This window comes from Panthera pardus, unplaced genomic scaffold (assembly GCF_024362965.1).
Source record: "Panthera pardus isolate Hobbes unplaced genomic scaffold, ASM2436296v1 HiC_scaffold_4, whole genome shotgun sequence".
In the NCBI taxonomy this organism is placed as follows: Eukaryota; Metazoa; Chordata; class Mammalia; order Carnivora; family Felidae; genus Panthera; species Panthera pardus.
The window spans coordinates 478,619-497,407 of NW_026526969.1; the positions used below are offsets into that span (position 1 = coordinate 478,619).

The 18,789-nt window shown below is 37.6% G+C and overlaps 1 protein-coding gene across 1 annotated transcript in view; it reads left to right on the plus strand.

The window, feature by feature from the left end:
• VKORC1L1 (vitamin K epoxide reductase complex subunit 1 like 1) overlaps positions 1-18,487 on the plus strand; it is a 62,933-nt gene extending 44,446 nt beyond the window's left edge. The window contains exons 2-3 of the mRNA XM_019421758.2: positions 10,843-10,952; positions 14,575-18,487. Coding sequence (XP_019277303.2) covers positions 10,843-10,952; positions 14,575-14,801 — 337 coding nt within the window. The 3' untranslated portion in view covers positions 14,802-18,487. The remainder of the gene's footprint in view (positions 1-10,842; positions 10,953-14,574) is intronic.
• Positions 18,488-18,789: the final 302 nt, after the last annotated feature.

Below are 18,789 nucleotides of genomic sequence, written 5' to 3' on the forward strand. Positions count from 1 at the left end.
TGGGTCCCTTTTACTCATCCTTTGGCCGGAAAGTGGGCCTTTTTTATTATCTCTTCCCATGGACAATTCCACAACTTATACCACCCTCGGTTCAAAAGAAGAAGGTAAAGGAGGAAAAACCCTCAGAAAATTCCACCGTTCTGGTTTTTATTCAAGTTTTGACCTTTCTTCTCTATCCACTGGCTATTTTTCCTTTTTAGGATCCGCGGGTAGTTGCTCTCTGTATTCTGTTCATTTTTTAGTTGTAATCAGTAGGGAAGAGAGAGAGAGGCTGGAATAGCCATATTGTATTCTGTCCAGGGCTAGAATTGACATTCATATTTTTAATGCCTTGGTCTTACAAGTGAATTGACAGTTAAGGATCCTCATACATTTGAGAAAAGTCTCCAACATGAGAGATGACACCAAGGAACTCAGAAGAAACTAAATGAAGCTGCCAAGAAGTAAACCTAAAATAAAAATCGATGGTTTTATCTCATTAGATCTAAGAAATAAGTGGTATCTTTAAACAAAGAAGATTCTATTTATGTAAATGAATAATCATAGGATAGGAGAGAACACTTAGAAATTGAACATATGGTAGCAGTAAGTTTAATAAGTGAATTTAATAGAAGACTTGGAAGAGTTACATCATGTTAATCTGCAAGAAAATGGAGTAAAAGGAAAAAGAGATGGAAAATAAAAGAAAGGGGTAAAAAAAAAAACCCCTAGAGGTTCAGTTTAAGAAGTCCACATTTGGCTAAGTGGTAATATGTGCAAAATTTCTGGCATTGAAAAACATGAATTTGTACATTCAAAGGGCCTACCAAGGACCCTTCAAAATGAACAACTTAAGACCTATATCAAGGCACATCCTTTGTGAAATTAAAAAAAAAATTTTAATGTATATTTATTATTGAGAGAGAGAGAGACAGAGTATGAGCATGGGAAGGGGCAGAGACAGGAGAAGACACAGAATCCGAAGCAGGCTGCAGGCTCTGAGCTGTCAGCACAGAGCCCGATATGGGGCTTGAGCTCACCAACTGTGAGATCATGACCTGAGCTGAAGTCGGATGCTCAACTGACTGAGCCACCCAGGTGCCCCTGTGAAATTTTAGAACATCAGGATTAGGGGCACCTGGATGGCTCAGTTGGCTAAGCGTCCGACTTCGGCTCAGGTCATGATCTCACAGTTGGTGAGTTCGAGCCCCACATCAGGCAGGCTCTGTGCTGACAGCTCAGAGCCTGGAGCCTGCTTAGGATTCTGTGTCTCCTTCTCTCTCTGCTCCTCCCCCATTCGTGCTCTGTCTCTCTCTATCAAAAATAAATAAACTTTAAAAAGTTTTTTTAGATCAGTAGGATTAAAAAGAAGTTTCTTAAAAGTCTCATAAAGGAAGAAAAACGACATATTCAAGGGTCAGAACGGCAGCAGGTTTTTCAAGGACAATGGCTTTAAAACTCCTGAGGGAAAATTATTTTTAATTTATAATTATATACCCCCAAAATTACCAATCCACTCTGATGGTAGAAGAAAGATATTTTAAGACTCCACATCTCAGAAATGTTACCTCCAGTGTAATATTTTCTCAGGGAAGCTACTAAAAGATTGTTTCACCAAAACAAGTGATTAACCAAGGGCAAAAGGGAGATCTAAGAAAGGTTTGAGGTAGGGAAGAGATTGGAAGTTAGGATGACAGTCAGTATGTGTGTGTATGTGTAGAGAGAAGGAGAGGGAGATGGAATAAAAAAGCAAATGGGGTAAAATAACAGTAGGTGAGTCTTTCTAAAGAATATATGGGTGTTCTTTGTTCTATTTTTATTTTTGTGACTTCTTATAAGTTTGAAAATATTTCCAAATAAGTTTTTAAAAACTTAAAAAATAAAAAACATGTTAGGGTGTCAAAAAAAAGGGATAATATTGCTCAGAAGGATTTTGGAAAATTAATGATGGTGGCATAGAAAAAGAAAAAATAAGAATGAATTATTAACTCCAGGAAAAGCAATTTGTGCACAAAAAGAAATGTAATTATAGTTTTAATAGAATTTCTGATATAATATGTTACTGAAAAAAATGCATTTCCTATGGAATTGAACCTTAAAAATACCAGGACTAGGAATTTATTGCTTAAAAGTGACTTAACATCAAATAAAAGAAAATGGGAGTGGAGACTCCTGGAAATTAAGTTTAATACACTTGTGGGTAGTTTTCTATATGTAAATGATACTTTGATCAAAAGTACATTTAAAAAGTACATTTCCCAGGGCTTATGGGAAAACAAGGGATGGGGTGGACCATTCAAAACCTGTGTAAATGTAACCAGATGATGAAGAGAAAACAACAATAATCCTAATTAAAATACTGACAGAGTTCAAAGAGTTGTTAAATTTTACATAAATAAATAATATGGTCACTGTAAGACTTCACCTTGGGGGTGGAGGGAAGAAATGTGAAGGAAGCTTGCTGGCTGAGAATATAAGGAAGCGCCACAGCGGCTGAATTACGGAGACAACAGTAAAACAAAGATTGTGGAGAACCACACACTAAGCAATGTCATGAAAGCCAAAGGCCAGACCGTGGTATGGACTGTATTTCTCTGTGGCTTGCTGCATCATTGAATAGATTATCTGAAAAGATCATTTGAATGTGTATACAAAGAAATTTCTGGGTAAATACCAAAGAAACCACTAAAATGAGTTGAAAGTGCTTGCCTCTGAGAAGGGTGACTCCAAGATCAGAGAACTAATATCATGAAAACAAATTTAAAAAATCTTACCAAATGAGAACCCAAGTCTTCCATCAAGTTCCTCAGAAATTTTTATAGTAGTAATCACAAGTATTTTTTTCACATACGGTATTACCAGATATTATGCTAGGCCAATACAAGGATTATCCCGCTGTTGTGCATTTTCCAGGGTCCATTTTTCCTTTTTAGTGGTTTTTGACCCTTTTGGGTTCTTGAGATAATGTGAAAAAACAGACCTTTCATCCTGAAAAAATTTTAAGTTTTGTTCCACACCTCGTGTCCACAGTGGCTTGGGAATGAGGCCCTTTCCTGGTACAAGCTGGTCATTTCCTCAAAAGAAACTTTGACAAAGATTTTCTAAACCCAGACATTAACTTCTTTGTTTCTCTGATTTTTGTGTTCCATTGTTATTTAGCTTTAACATCTGGATGAATGTAGATATTTATATGGTACCTTTTCCTCTGAAAAATTGTTACTAAATTGATGATGTATCATAACCCATGATTTTAGAATGAGAGAAATATCTTTTTTTTTTTTTTTTTTTTTAATCTTCACCCAGGGCCATCTTCCTCCCATGAACCATGCTGTTAACTCTCACAACAAAATGGTAGGAGAGGATGTCCTAGCTCTTGTTGAAGGGCCTCATCTTTGATTTGCTTGGACATTGGGCTTTACCTGAAACTTTACTATCAAGGGGGCTTGTTTCTGTCAGAGGAATGGGTGAAAAATTACCAGAGCAGTTGTAATTGTTTGGGGTACCAGAAAAAAAAAAATAGCAAACAAGCTTTATATGGCAAGAGGTGGAAACAACCCAGTGTCCCTGAATGGACGAATGGATAAACAAAGTATGGTATACACAGAAAATGGCATATTAGTCAGCCTTTTATTTAAAAAGCAAAGAAATCGTGTCACATGCTACATGTATGAACCTTGAAGGAACTGTACTAAATAAGCAGTCACATAAAGCCAGGTACTGTGGGATTTCACTTATATGAGGTATCTAAAGTAAGGTAGTCAAATTCATAGAAACAAAATGAAAAGGTGGTTGCCAGGGACTGGGAGGAGAGAGAAAAGCAGAGTTCCTTCAGTTTTGCAAGATAAAAAGGTTCTGGAGATGTTTCACAACAATGCAAGCATATTTAACATTGCTGAACTGTGCACTTAAAGATGGTTAAGGTGGTCAATTTAATGTGTGTGTGTGTGTGTGTGTGTGTGTGTGTGTGTGTGTGTGTGTGTGTGTTTTACCACAATTAAAAAAAATAGGAGCGCCTGGGTGGCTCAGTTGGTTAAACATCCAACTTCGGCTTGGGTCATGATCTCGCAGTCCATGGGTTCAAGTCCCACATCAGGCTCTGTGCTGACAGCTCAGAGCCTGGAGCCTGCTTCAGATTCTGTGTCTCCCTCTCTCTCTGCCCCTCCCCTGCTCCTGTTCTCTCTCTCTCTCAAAAATAAATAAACATTAAAAAAAAAAAAAAAGTTTAGTCTTAGATGCAGCTTTGTTCAGATAGATCCCAAAGAAGGAATCCAGAAGGGTCTGATCTACAGATGCCCAGTTCCTTCTTGTAAACTGATCAATCAAACAAGTTTTTGCTACCAGCCTAGCAAGAGATAAGTGAGGGAATGGGTCAAGAGGCAGGAAGTATTGCTGAAATGGAGGTCTCTCCATGTGGAAATTTGGTGATTAAATTTAGTACACATACTTAGAACTCAAATATCTATGTATTTGTTGTATAAAGAGAATTTTTCAATTGCTATTATTAAATTGTATTGTTAAAATATAATGGTAAAACCAAAATCATCACACATTACAAAATTTAAATACCAAAGAAAAAAGCAAATGATTTCCAATATATAAATAAGCAAATAAATAAAAGTCATCAGAAGTTTAAAACTTGTGAATGTAATCCTAAAATTTGTATGGGACCATAGAAGACCCCAGGGCACCCAGGTGGCTCAGTTGGTTAAGCACTTGAGTTCCGCTCAGGTCATGATCTTGCTGTTCATGAGTTTGAGCCCCACATTGGGCTCTCTGCTGTCAGCACTGAGCCCACTTCAGATCCTCTGTCTCCTCTCTCTGTCCCCCAAAATAAATAAACATTAAAAAAATAATTTAAAATAAAGACCCCAAATAGCCAAAGGAACCTTGAAAAAGAAAAACAAAACTGAAGGTATCACAATTCAAGACTTTAAGGTACATTACAAAGCTGTAGTGATCAAAACAGTATGGTACTGGATTAAGATAGACACATAGATCCATAGAACAGAAGACCCAGAAATAAACCCACAAATTACATGGTCAGTTTTTGACAAAGGAGGAAAAAATATACAATGGGGAAAAGACAGGTTCTTCAACAAATGGTGTTGGGAAAACTGGATAGCTACATGCAAAAGAATGAAACTGGACCACTTTCTTACACCATACACAAAAGTCAACTCAAAATGGATCAAAGAGCTACATGTGAGACCTGAAACTATAAAATTGTAGAAGAGAGCACAGGCAGTGATGTCCCTGACATCAGCTGTGGCAACATTTTTCTAGATAGGTCTTCTGAGGCAAGGTAAATAAAAGCAAAAATAAACTTCATCAAAATAAAAATCTTCTAAAAAAAAAAAAAATCTTCTGCGCAGCAAAGGAAACAGCCAACAAAACTAAAAGGCAACCTAATGAATGGGAGAAAATGTCTGCAAATGACATCAATAAAAGGTTAGTATCCAAAATAAATAAAGGATTTATACAACTCAACACCCAAGAAATAAATAATCCAATTTAAAAAATGAGCAGAAGACATGAACAGACATTTCTCCAAAGAAGGAGTACATATGGCCAACAAGACACATGAAAAGATGCTTAACATCACTCATCAGGGAAGTGCAAATCAAAACTACAGTGAGATATCACTGTCAGAATGGCTAAAATAAAAAACACAAGAACCAGCTTTTGGCCAGGATGTGGGGAAAAAGGAACCCTCTTGCACAGTTGGTAGGAATGCAAACTGGTGCAGCCACTGTGGAAAACAGTATGGAGGTTCCTCAAAAAGTTAAAAATAGAACTGCCCTAAGATCCAGCAACTGCCCTACTGGGTATTTACCCAAAGAATACAAAAATAATAATTCAAAGGGATACACGTACCCCTATGTTTATAGCAGCATTACTTACAATAGCCAAGATATGGAAGCAGCCCAAGTGTCTATCGACAGATGAGTGGATAAGGAAGATGTGGGGTGTGTGTGTGTGTGTGTGTGTGTGTGTGTGTGTGTAAAATGGAATATTACTCAGCCATAAAAAAGGAATGAAATCTTGCCATTTGCAACAACATGAATGGGGCTAGAGAGTATAATGCTAAGCAAAATAGACCAGAGAAAGACAAATACTATATGATTTCACGCATGTAGAATTTAAGAAACAAAAAAAATGAGCAAAGGGAAAAAGACAAACCAAGAAACAGACTCTTAACTATAGGGAACAAACTGATTGTCAGAGGGAAGGCAGGGGGTGGGGGGGATTGGGCAAAATAGGTGATAGGGATTAAAGAGTACAGTTGTGATGAGCACTGGGTGATGTTTGGAAGTGTTGTATCACTATATCGTACACTTGAAACTACTATAACACTGTATGTTAACTACACTGGAATTAAAATTAAAAACTTAATAAAAAATGACCAACAACGGGTGCCTGGGTGGCTCAGTCGGATAAGCATTCAACTTCAGCTCAGGTCATGATCTCGCAGTCTGTGAGTTCGAGCCCCACGTCAGGCTCTGTGCTGACCACTCAGAACCTAGAGCCTGCTTCGGATTCTTCTGTCTTCCTCTGTCTCTGCCCCTCCCCTGCTTGTGCTCTGGTCTCTCTCTCTCTCTCTCAAAAATAAATAAACATTGGGGCGCCTGGGTGTCTTGGTCAGTTAAGCGTCTGACTTCGGCTTAGGTCATGATCTCACAGTTCGTGAGTTCGAGCCCCGCGTCGGGCTCTGTGCTGACTGCTCAGAGCCTGGAGCCTGTTTCAGATTCTGTGTCTCCCTCTCTCTCTGCCCCTCCCCTGTTCATGCTCTGTCTCTCTCTGTCTCAAAAATAAACGTTAAAAAAATTTTTTTTAAATAAATAAATAAATAAATATTAAAATAATTTTTTTTAATGACCAAAAAAATCATCATTTTAAAAAAATGAGAACATTTTTTTTTTCTCAATTGGTTAATGTCCCAACTTCTTCCATAAATTACTTGGGGCAGGTCTGGGATAAGTAAAATAATAGAATTGTGATTATAGATGGGACAAGGAGAAAATGGTTAGAAACTAAGATAAAGCCAGGAATAAAGTTAGCACATAAAATGTATCTCATATAGTTCCATATAGCTTTTAGAAGTGGGGGAAAACTCAGTATTTTCAAATGTCCCAACTTGAAAAAAATTCACCAAGAAGTTTTTAAATTACAACCACCCTTAGCAGTTTTAAGGGTCATTTATGAAAATCTGTTCTCATTGACCTTTCCAAGGAAAATAATCTTACATAATGTCAGTCTACTTTGTGAGTTGACTTGCTAACACTTATTCCATCGTTCATCAAAGTTTATTAAACTTTATTATATTCATCAAGTAATTAAGTGATCGTTCTGTTTGGTTGAAAATGCTAGAATGGTAATTGTACTTTATAACTTAATGTGACGTAAGGAAACGCCGTAGCACTGTGATCAGGAAGACCAGAGATCTAATTTTGGTTTTGAGGTTGGATTCCTACCTAGATAGCCAGGTACTTACTGCTTGTGGTAAAGAGGAGTGTGGATCGACAGGAAGGAACTAACAGAACTTAATTGGGGAGATGGGAAGACTCTCTGGTGTTGGAATGTTTGGGTTTTGTTTGTTCGTTTGTTTGTTTAGGAAAGATACTTAAATTCACCTTTCACACTATTAGTGAGTATACCAGAATTAGTATACCAGGACTACTCAGATGTATCCAGGAGTAGTCAGGTGTTCCATTCATCAAAATTACAGAAAAGTTGGGGCGCCTGCGTGGCTCAGTCGGTTAAGCGGCCAACTTCGGCTCAGGTCATGATTTCGTGGTCTGTGAGTTCAAGCCCCGCGTCGGGCTCTGTGCTGACAGCTCAGAGCCTGGAGCCTGTTTCGGATTCTGTGTCTCCCTCTCTCTGACCCTCCCCTGTTCATGCTCTGTCTCTCTCTGTCTCAAAAATAAATAAACGTTAAAAAAAATTTTTTTTAAATTACAGAAAAGTTAAGATTTGTGCATTAAAATTTAAAAAATAACTAAAAATCATCATGAGTGGTGTGTGGGTAGAGGTGGAAATGAAACAAAAGAGGTTTAATTTTGAAGCTGGGTGATGAGATTACATGGATTGTTCTGTTAACTTTGCGTCTGTACATTTAACGCTTTCCACAATAAAATGTTTCTTTAAAGCAACATTCTAGTCTACCATATTAGAAAATCAGAAGATATTTAGAATCCAGAAGTCAAGAAATAGCCATGTAAGCATATTATTTAGAAATGTGGAATTATATAGGGAAAAAAGGTTAAAAGATATCAAAATGGTTGCCTCTGGGGGTCAGAACTGTGTGTGGAGAGGGCTGGAGTATGGGGTGTCTATTTTGTAAGACTTTCAGTGTTATTTGATTTTTAAACCTTATATACGTATTACTGTGATAAGCCAATATATTCATTCTATGGATTTCTGCATTGTTTTCAGGAAAAAGATTGACATGATCCTATGTGAATAATTAGAGATTAGTGTTTGGAATATGTAAAAATTCTGTTTGCCGGTTATAATTTTGGCAGTGTGCCCAATTATTTCCATTGCCAAAGGTGGTGATTTACATTTGAATTCCTACTTCAGATGAGTGGGGCTAAGAAGTTGATTGCATATGGTTTCTTCCGTCTGCTCTTGCTCTCCTGCAGTTTGTTTTTTCCACAATAGTCAAGAGCGATCATAAATAAGCTTATATTACTCTCCTATTTAAAGCCACTGAATGCCCTCCCATTGCAATTAGAATAAAATTCAAACTCTTCATCATGGCCTATAAACAAGGCCATAAATGATGTAAATGACTGGGTGCCTCATTCTCTTGCCATTCTTCCCTCATCCTGTGTCAGCCTTGATGGCCTTAGGACACTCATCGCTCATTCCTGCCTCAAGGCCTTTGTACTTGCTGTTCCTCTTGAGATTGGCTGCTTTTCATCATTCAGGATTTAATTCATTCAGGATTTTAGTTCCTGGAAAAGGCCATCTCTGACCATCTAGCTAGAATAGCTCCCTCGACCCCTTCTCCGTCTAGAGCTGAGTGGTACTGAGTGTGGTCCCCAGACTAGAAGCTTGAGCTGGGAGTTGTTTTGTTTTGTTTGGAAACACAGAGTCCTAGGCCCTAACACAGACCTGCTAAAGGAAAACCTGCATGTTAATGAGACCCCAAAGTGATCATATGCACTTTTAAATTTTCAGAAGCTCTGGTCTCGAATAATCTCCCGCCTCACTTTTCCCACATATCTGTTAATGGTTTCATCCGTTTCTGAAGATAACTTTGTCATTTGTTCACCTGTTCACTACTTCTCCTCCCTAAATGGAATAAGAGTTCCACAAGGGCACCACCTCTTCTGACTGGTTCTCTCCTGGATTCCAATGCCTGACCCATTATCTGCACCTAGAACATGCGCAATGAGTATTTGATGTGTGAAAGAATACAGAAACGTGGAGATTATTTTGTGTTCCTCAAAGTGTGTAACTCTGTACAGTAAAAATCTTCAGGGCTCTCGCTTGCTTGTAAAAAATATATATATTTTTAAAGTAGGGTGATGGGGGCTCCTGGGTGGCTCAGTCGGTTAAGCGTCCGACTTCGGCTCAGATCATGATTTTGCGGTTCATGAGTTCATGTCATGTGCTGACAGCTCAATGCCTGGAGGCTGCTTCAGATTCTGTGTCTCCCTCTCTTTCTGCCCTTCCCCACTCACGCTCTTTCTCTCTTTCTCTCAAAAATAAACATTAAAAAATTTTTAAAATAGTGTGACAAATAAAGAATCACTTATTTATCCTTGTCTTCAGGTAGTTTGTTTTCCAAACCAAAGTTTAGGTTTTATTGAGTGCTTTGCTATGGACTTAAAACCATTAGTGTTTTCTTTCTGGTATTTTAAAAAGCATGCTCGTAGTTAAAGTTATCTTCAAAAGTTTTCATCCGAAGTAAATGTTAGTTTGATATTTGAATCAAATTTTATTAGATCAGAAGTAATCTTTTTAAAAAATAGGAAAATATTCTGAAAATGTGAAGTGAAATGCAAAACTTGAGGTTAAACTGCAAATAAAAACAATGGAACAAATAGTGTGTCAATTTTTTACTCTTGAGGTATATGTATGATTCTAGGAAGGGCCTATAGTTTCTGCTCTTGTTCTACATTTAAAGATGTGTTCCCAAGATACATTTCCTATTGCATATCCTGGTGAAATTTGTCAGGAAGCAACACTGCAGTCTACAGACTTTGAATGAAGAAATAGGGCAGCTTAAGTCAGTGGCTTTCAACGGGGGTGGTTTTGTCCCCTTCCAGGAACATTTGGCAATGGCTTAAGACATTTTTGGTTGTCGCAACTGGCGGGTTGTACTACTAGCATCTAGTGGGCAGCGCCCAGGGATACTGCTGAACTCCCTGTCATGCACTGAACCGCCCCCAACTGTAAAGAATTCTTTAGCCCAAAATGTGAGTGGTGCTGCTGCTAGGAGGCTCTGGCTTAAATTGAGAGAGCCCTTCCTCTGCAGATACTAATGTCATCAGAGAAAGAGTCCTTTGAGGGTGCCTAGGTGGCTCAGTCAGTTAAGCGTCCAACTTTGGCTCAGGTCATGATCTTGCAGTTTGTGAGTTTGAGCCCCTCGTTGGGCTCTGTGCTGACAGCGCGGAGCCTGCTTGGGATTCCCTCTCTCTCTGTCCTTCCCTGCTCGTGCGTGTGTGCGCTCTCTCTCAAGATAAGTAAACATTTAAAAAGAGTACTTTATCCTACCTTTTGCATAAGAGAATATATAGAAATAGGCAACTTAGAGATTCAGATGGGTGTATTGGCATGGCATTCTCAAGTAATTTTATATTTTTAAAAATAGGAGGACTCAAAATAGGGTTATTGGTTTTCCTTATTTTACAGATGGGGTCGAGGATTTGGTCTTTTGGGTTCCATTTTTGGAAAGGATGGTGTATTAAACCAGCCAAACAGTGTCTTTGGACTTATATTTTATATACTACAATTATTACTTGGTAAGTATACAGCAATACAAAAATAAGTTTGTTTTGTTGTATTCCATTTAGTACTTTGTGTCTTTTCCCTGAAATGTCTTTACATTAAATAAAAGCATGTTAATGATAGAACCACTAGTTTGCAGTACATTTTTCTGTTGTGAAAATTTGGCTCCCTAAGATTTTGATGATGCTGATGCTGAACTTGGTATCTGTTGGTGTTTAATCAAGGATGGCAACATCCCATAGTGTCCAGAAAAACCAGTCCCAATCAGAGAACTTATTACTCCAGTCTTCCCTGGAAACTTTTTTTCTTATTACTTTATATACTGTGTGGTTACTTAAAACTATTACGCACTGAGAAAACATTAACAGTGAACCATGTGCATAATTTCATCACCTTTACACCTCCACTATTCCCATTGCTTTCTGTTCTTTTTACTTAATTTTATGTGAATCCTTATGTTGTTTCTCCTTTTCAGTTTTTTGTTGTTGTTGATAACAAGGTTTCAATTTTTTTGTGCTCATTAACCCTGTGGTGATCAACATCGTTTAAAGACCCCTTCACACACACCTCCCTCCTTGAATTAGTTCTGCAAAATAAATTTCCAAACATGAGATGGATGAGTCAAAACACATAGATTTTTTTTTTAATGTTTAAATTTCTAATTCAGTAGTTACAAAGTACAGCCACTATTACATTTTAATTTCCTTACATTGTCACTTTTGTTGATGGGATCCTGATAATAGTCCATTTCCCTATTTGTTAGAAACATTTTACTCATTCTTTTTCCTTTTTTATGTTAGTTTGGTGAATTTTGATCATACGAAAATTTTTTATGTTTTTAGAGTTAAATCTATCCATTTTTATCTTTGGGCTTCAATTGTTAATATTCTGCCCTATTATCTGCCAGCTCTTTTCTGCTCTTCTGTCTAGCTGAAGTTGATTTGTTATGAGGCAAATTGTGAATCTCAGTTTTCTAAATATTCCTTATCAAGTTTGCCCTGTTCTATATCCTATAGAAATACAAAAATATACACAAGGATATGCACAGCAGTACAGTTTAAGATAGCAAAAAAATTGGAAGCGTTCAAACGTAATGGCTGAATAAATTAGGTTACCTCCATACTAGAAAATACTATGTAGCCATTTAAGGAAAAAGTAGGTCTACATGTATATTCTGGAAGGATCAAGACATAGGTTAGTGAAAAAAGTAAATTATAGTATAATAGATACAAGTTTATGTTATATATATGCATGTGAATGCATAGGAAAGGGTCTGGTGGTTGGAGGCCAGGAGTGAGATTTTTATTTTTTATTCCATTTATTTTTTCTGTTTGGATTTCTAAAGAAGAATCTATAAATCCAAACATATAAGCCAAAATTAAAATAGCCCAAAACATGCTTTTGACTATGTTAATTTTTGGAGATAGAGATGGAACAAATTTCTATTTATAATATTTGATTTGTGAATTTCCTTATATATATATTTTTAAATCATATGTATCCTATGTATCTTTTCTGTTCACAATTTTGTGCATTCACATGCATTTTTAATGTCTGGAGGCACATTGAAGGCATATGTGAGCTCATTTAACAGTTTTCCAGAGCACATCATCTTCACTCCCTTCTAAGGTGTTTGAGAGACAGCATTTTTAATTTTTCCATAGGTAATACATTCATGAGTTCAAAAGTAAAAAAAAAAAAATTAAAATGCTGTCCAGCGAAACGCCTACCTCACCCCTCATCCCCCTCTGCCCACTTCCTACTGCCTTTCATGCCCAACTGGTATCTGCTTGTTGTTGCTGTAGAGTTTCGCAAGGCATATCCAAGAAAATACAAATATATCATCTTAATTTTCCTGCTTTTAAAATATAAAAGGCAGATGCTATACACACCGTTCTATATACTCTGCTTTCTTTTTTGCTTGACTAATACATTGATATCCATAGCAGTCCACTAAGTGTCTTCATCCTTCCTTACAGCTGCAAAATATTCCATTGTTTGATAGTACTGTCATTTACTTAGAGTTACAGCACATTGTAAATTCCACTGGGAATTGTGTCCCAAGCCACCAGCCTACATTACGTTATGTTAGGACAGGTTTGGTACAATGGTACTTAACCAACAGCCAGTATTTATGGAGCATTCGAAGTGCTTTGTACCTATTAGCTCCTTTATTTATCTTTTTTTTTTTTTTAACTAAGCTCTAAGCTCAACGTGGGGCTTGAACTCACAACCCTGAGATCAAGAGTTGCACTCTCTACCAGCCAGGCGCCCCACCTATCAGCTCTTTTAATCCACACATCAGTATTAGGAGGTAAAAACGATTATTATCTCAAGGAAAAGAGTGATGGAGGAAGTAAATAACAGTTCATATCATTCTGAAACTCACTTTCTTTTTAAAATTAATGTGGCAGCATTAATTTTTGAAGTTTTAGACATTTAGCATCGATGACGTTAGCAAACTGTTTAAGTAAAGGGCCAGACAGAAAACCATCTAGGCTTTGCTGGCTGTCGCAGCTACTCAGCTCTACCACAGATGTTACCTAAATGAGTGCGTGTGACTGGGTTCCAGTCAGTCTTTATTTACAAAAGCAGGTGGCCAGGTTGGCCAGTCCCTCACTGTAAGTAATCCAATAGTATCTTAGTCTTGAAGAGTCTTATGAGAGGTCATACTTTAGTACTGACCAGTCCTGTGGGCAAGTCAGGCCTTTATGGTGAGACTATAGCCTCCAGGCAGCTTCTCATTCAACAGGAGGTGGGGATTTCAGCTCCTTAATTAACTTCTTCAAACCTCCTACCACCAATTATTTTTTCCTCTTTGTGTTTCCCTTGTCCGTTAGTTGTTGGGTAGGAGGGTAGTGTAAAATGCTCTAACTCCTCTGTCCTTGAGAATAAGCACACACGTTCTCATTTCTGTTAGCTGTGGGAAATTACAAAACAATACACGTGAGGATGTCAGCACCGAGAGAGCCCTGGTTTAGTGCACATAACCGCCTTTTTTCTTGATCTGCTTTGACCCACATGTGGCCGACTGGCCAAACGTGGTTTCCGTTATCTTCCAGGGTGAGCCCTTTCTGAAATGTTTACTACAATTTTTTTTTCCCTTCTTCAGCAGCATATTGGTATAATCCTCTCCCATTTCGGATTTTTGATAAATTTGATCTACACATGGAAAGCAAATTTTACTTCCCACACATGGGGAGCCTCCAGTGCAAAGGCCAGGGGAAGCGTGTCCTGCTTGGGAGAGAAGGTTGTGGTCCTCACATTCCTTTATCCATTAGGAGGGGGTGAGACTGTCAATTTTACAGACTGGCTCATTGCATAATGTGATTACAAGACTGCATATTTTCTTTGCATGACTTAACTAAAGCTAGTTTATGATAGAAGTGATACTTCACCTAGAATACTGACAAATCAAAAACACTGCAGCTATAAAACTGGTATTCTGTGTGCAAAAGTCACCCTGCATAATCTTAATAAAATAGATGAGTAACTTTCGTTCTCAAATTCCATAGCATTTTGCAGTAAAATCAGTATTGCAACGCTGCAGCAAATCATGGAGTGCTAGCTTTTAACTCAGAAACTTTCTCGCCATTGTCAAGGACTGATGGAGCCACACGTCTCTTTCTCTTGCAGGCATGACAGCAAGTGCAGTCGCAGCTTTAATCCTCATGACGTCCTCCATCGTGTCTGTGGTGGGGTCATTGTACCTGGCCTACATTCTGTACTTTGTGCTGAAGGAGTTTTGCATCATCTGTGTCATCACATATGTGCTGAACTTCATTCTTCTTATCATCAACTACAAACGACTAGTTTATTTGAATGAGGCCTGGAAACGGCAGCTGCAGCCTAAGCAAGACTGACAGCCTGACCAGCTCCGGACTGACGGCCTGAAGTTCCCTTTTCCATTAAGTTTATTTTGCAGCGTTTTTTTTGTTTGTTTGTTTGTTTTTTGTTTTTTAATTCTTCACAACAGACACTTTCCCTGAGAATCTTAAACTGATTTTATAAAACCTATAAATTAGAAGGGGCCCTAGCTATTTTGTGTCAATCTTCATTTTAAATATGGATACAAAAAAAAAAAAAGGATATGCCGAGCCAATCAAAGACAAGCTTTAACTTTACTTTGAAAATGTTTCTGAAATAATAAAATGTAGCCCTAGCCCCCTGCCCTTGATTGTAAAGTGAGCAACCATTGCTAGTAATTCTCTAATGTGTATAAATTCAATTTCAGGTATAACAAATGTGATCATGACATGAAAATATTTTAGAATAGATACTGTATTAAATATTGCCATGTTTACAATATGTAATATGTTTTTAGCCGATGGATTTAAACATGTAGATTCAACTAGAATCCATTTATGTGATATTTGTAAATAAAGGTAGAAATATTGGATCCATCCCTGCAGAACTTACTGTACAGTTTAGTTGAAGTGTAGCGATGAAGAATTGTCAGCTCAACGTTGACCGAAGAAATAGTGAAAATAGTAAGTCCATACAGAGCATCTTGTGAAAAGTACTGACAGCTGTGGGTCCAGCACTGACAGCAAAAATAATAGGGTAGTTGGTTCCCTTTCATCTCCTTCCTCAGAAAGGAAGAAACTAAATTTGGACATTCAAGTCAAGCCTGTGTCTAGTCATAAAACTGGATTGATTATAACCTTACCAAAATGAGTCATGTGACCAGACCTTCACATCCAAGGCCTTCAGGACACTAAAAATGGGGAAATGGGTAGATTTCTTTGGAGAAAAGCTGGAAATATTAACATGGCATTTTTAGGAAAAGTCTCTTACAGCAGTTGAATTTTCATGCAGATATTCTTCCTTAACATCGGTGCCAGTCGACCAAACAGTATTAGGACCTTGAAATAACCAGTATAAGCCCAGTTGCTCCAGAGTAGGATTGCTCTTGGGTAGCTCTGTAGTATTTCCTGTTTAATTCTGCACTAATTGGATGTCTAGTTTCTAATTGTTTTAGAGTCCATACTAGATTTGTAAATTTTAGGGCTGACACGCTGCTCAGTTTGCATAACCGGGAGTAGTACGGGTAGAAATATCTGAAGGTAAAATACACTAATGGTGTCACTACTCCTTCTAGTAACTACGCAATGCATAGGTTTTAAGAGTGATTTGAATAAACCCAAATGAAAGTGTGACAGTATGTTTCTATGGTTAACACCTTATATCAGAATGTTAAAAGTGCCTTCTGTCTTAAATCTCAAACCAAATATTTTGTGTGTTGAACTTGGGCAGAAGTGTCCTTCCTTCCTCTTACCATGAAGTAGAAAGCCTGCATCAGTCTATAAAAAGGTTCTGTACAATCATTTTGTTCCTTAGATTGAGAAGTAGTAGCAATGTTTTTGCTTCCAGTTAGATTAATCATTATGTTAAAAATAGACCAGTGACTTTTCTTTAATAAGCCTTCTTTTTGAAGGGAGGGGACAGGCTCTGCTCTGTAAACCGTACTGTGTAGAGTCAGCAACTGTTCAGCAGTTTCCAACTAACTGTCCTAATTGATGCATTGTATTTTTCTGGCCCAAGGCAGGTATAAAATCTGAATTGTAATGAACTTCCAACGGGTTTTAACAGGTTTTGTGAAAGTTGAATTCAGATTTCAAGGCTGTTTTCCCATGAATGTGAATATTTCAATGCCTGTTTTATTATGTGTGTATTGTTCTTGTTTCTAGTTAAAGAACTCTAGAAAGCATTGATCGGATGTCTGGTGTTTGTGGAGAAACAAGTCGTAATGTTGGAGAACTTGTACAATGAGGTCACCTTATCGCAGTGCTTCCCGGTCTGCCAGGCAGTTTGCTGCTTCTTTCTTCTAGGCTAGAATGGAAAAGGTTAACAGTGAAGACTTCTGTGGTATATATAACACTGGTTGTGCTAAATAAGTTCCTCATGTCCCAATTTCAAATGGATTTTCATCATATTTGGTATCAATCAGCAGAGTATAGTTAAAGCTTGTCTTGATGTTGTGTTCTTGCAAATGTCAACTCTCATGTGATAAAATGTAAAAACGTTCAGCCAGACCCTTCAAGATTTTCCTTTGCTTTCCTAAGCCTTGGGGGAAACACCACTGTTTCAGTTGTACAAAAATTTTTTGCCACATTCCTATGAGCCCAGTAGAATTAATCTCTTTGTTTTCTCACTGAGTGATGAAGGTGTGCCGCCTGAAGTAACAGCAGGGTAATGCCAGTATGTCAGTAAGTAACAGGACCCCAGTGGGTGCTGGGATATTTTTGCCCTGGAAGAATTTAGGCTCCCCTCTACATCCTCTCTTCCACTCCAAGAAGGAGAAAACACCATGCTATAAAATTTGAGGATCGTTACGACTTTTTGAGACTATTTAAAACACTGCGACATTACCAGCCACCGACATTGAAGAACAAACTGCGGGGGGGAGGGAGAATTGGATTTCTGTTTTTCGCAGTTATTCCATGCTTCTTGGTTTTGGGAATAAGTTGTATGTAACAAATGAAGCCTCTTATTTACTGTGTAGTCATATCATTTGAAGAAATGAGAGGAGCTGTGGTTAAATGATAAATTCTAGGCAATCTAGGTGATTTGGAGGATTTCATTCAGTTTTGCATTTCAGCTAGGTGCTTTCCAGGAAGGTAAACTGGTGAAATAACTCAGGTTTAACTAGCTGTGTGCCAGGAATTACTTTTCCTTTATGTATGTCACCTCTCTTTAAATCTATTACTTTTAAAGATGTTGAAAGCATTGACTGTTTCATACAGAGATCTGCCATTTGGTACAAGAGATCTTTGGACCCTACTAAGTAGGACATAGGACCAAGACTACAGTGAAATTAAACCTAATTAAACCTAAATTGTTGGCTTTTATTTGTTTGTATTTCATTTATATCTTTAAGATTATCAGCAAAAGTGCAAAGTAATCTTCAGCAATTGCTTTGTAACTGAGATTAGAACCACTGCTTAACGTGAGTGAATGCTGACAGACCTTGTCTTGAAAATCTCTATTGGACAAATGCCAACAAGAAATTCACTATCATTATTGGCAACCTATTGGGAAGGAATACCTAACCTGCAACCTTTGTCCTCATGGGTTTTCCCCCGAGATATAAGCATTGGTGGAACATTTCTATTCAGACATTTTAGGCAGCACTAATGATTCCTAATCTGTGAGAACTACCCTTCAATCAAACAAAAGGGGCAGGGGTGGGAATCCAGGCTACTTGGTTTTTTTGTTTGTTTGTTTTTTACAAATAATTAGCCCAGAAAAGGTGAAATGTTTTGTTATAAAACTGTATTAAGCATGGCCTAAGTATTAGGTGTATGACCTGTATAGTATGTTCCATCGAAAATATTTATTACTAGTGCTTTCAGCTCTGGAGTAAACATTCATTTAAAGTGGAGTTCACTGGGCAGACTTCCCCTTTAATATAGATAGAAATATTCTTTACCAGAGATTTAGGACACAGTTTTGCTAACTGGTAAAAACAAATGTAAATATGTAAGAATGTTTATTTGTTGCACATAACTTTTTTGGTATAAAATAAATGTAGACGTTACCTGTGGAAGCTGTACGGCCATCCTTCTTACACTGCAGTATTACATTTCAAACAAAAAGCTGCAATGAATCCAGTCTTCCTACAAACTATTCTTGAAGCTGATACTGTAACTTCATTTCTACAGGTGTCCTGAGTTGATTCTTTTTCCCTTAAATTAGATGTAATTTATAGAAGACACAGGCAGAAATCTTAAGAGATTCCAGTACTGGAATGCGTGTGGGCTCACGATATATACGGCTGTCAAGAATTCATGAGAAAGGAATTAGTGCTTAGAGTTCTATAAGCACATGCACGTGCTGATCAGATCTTGC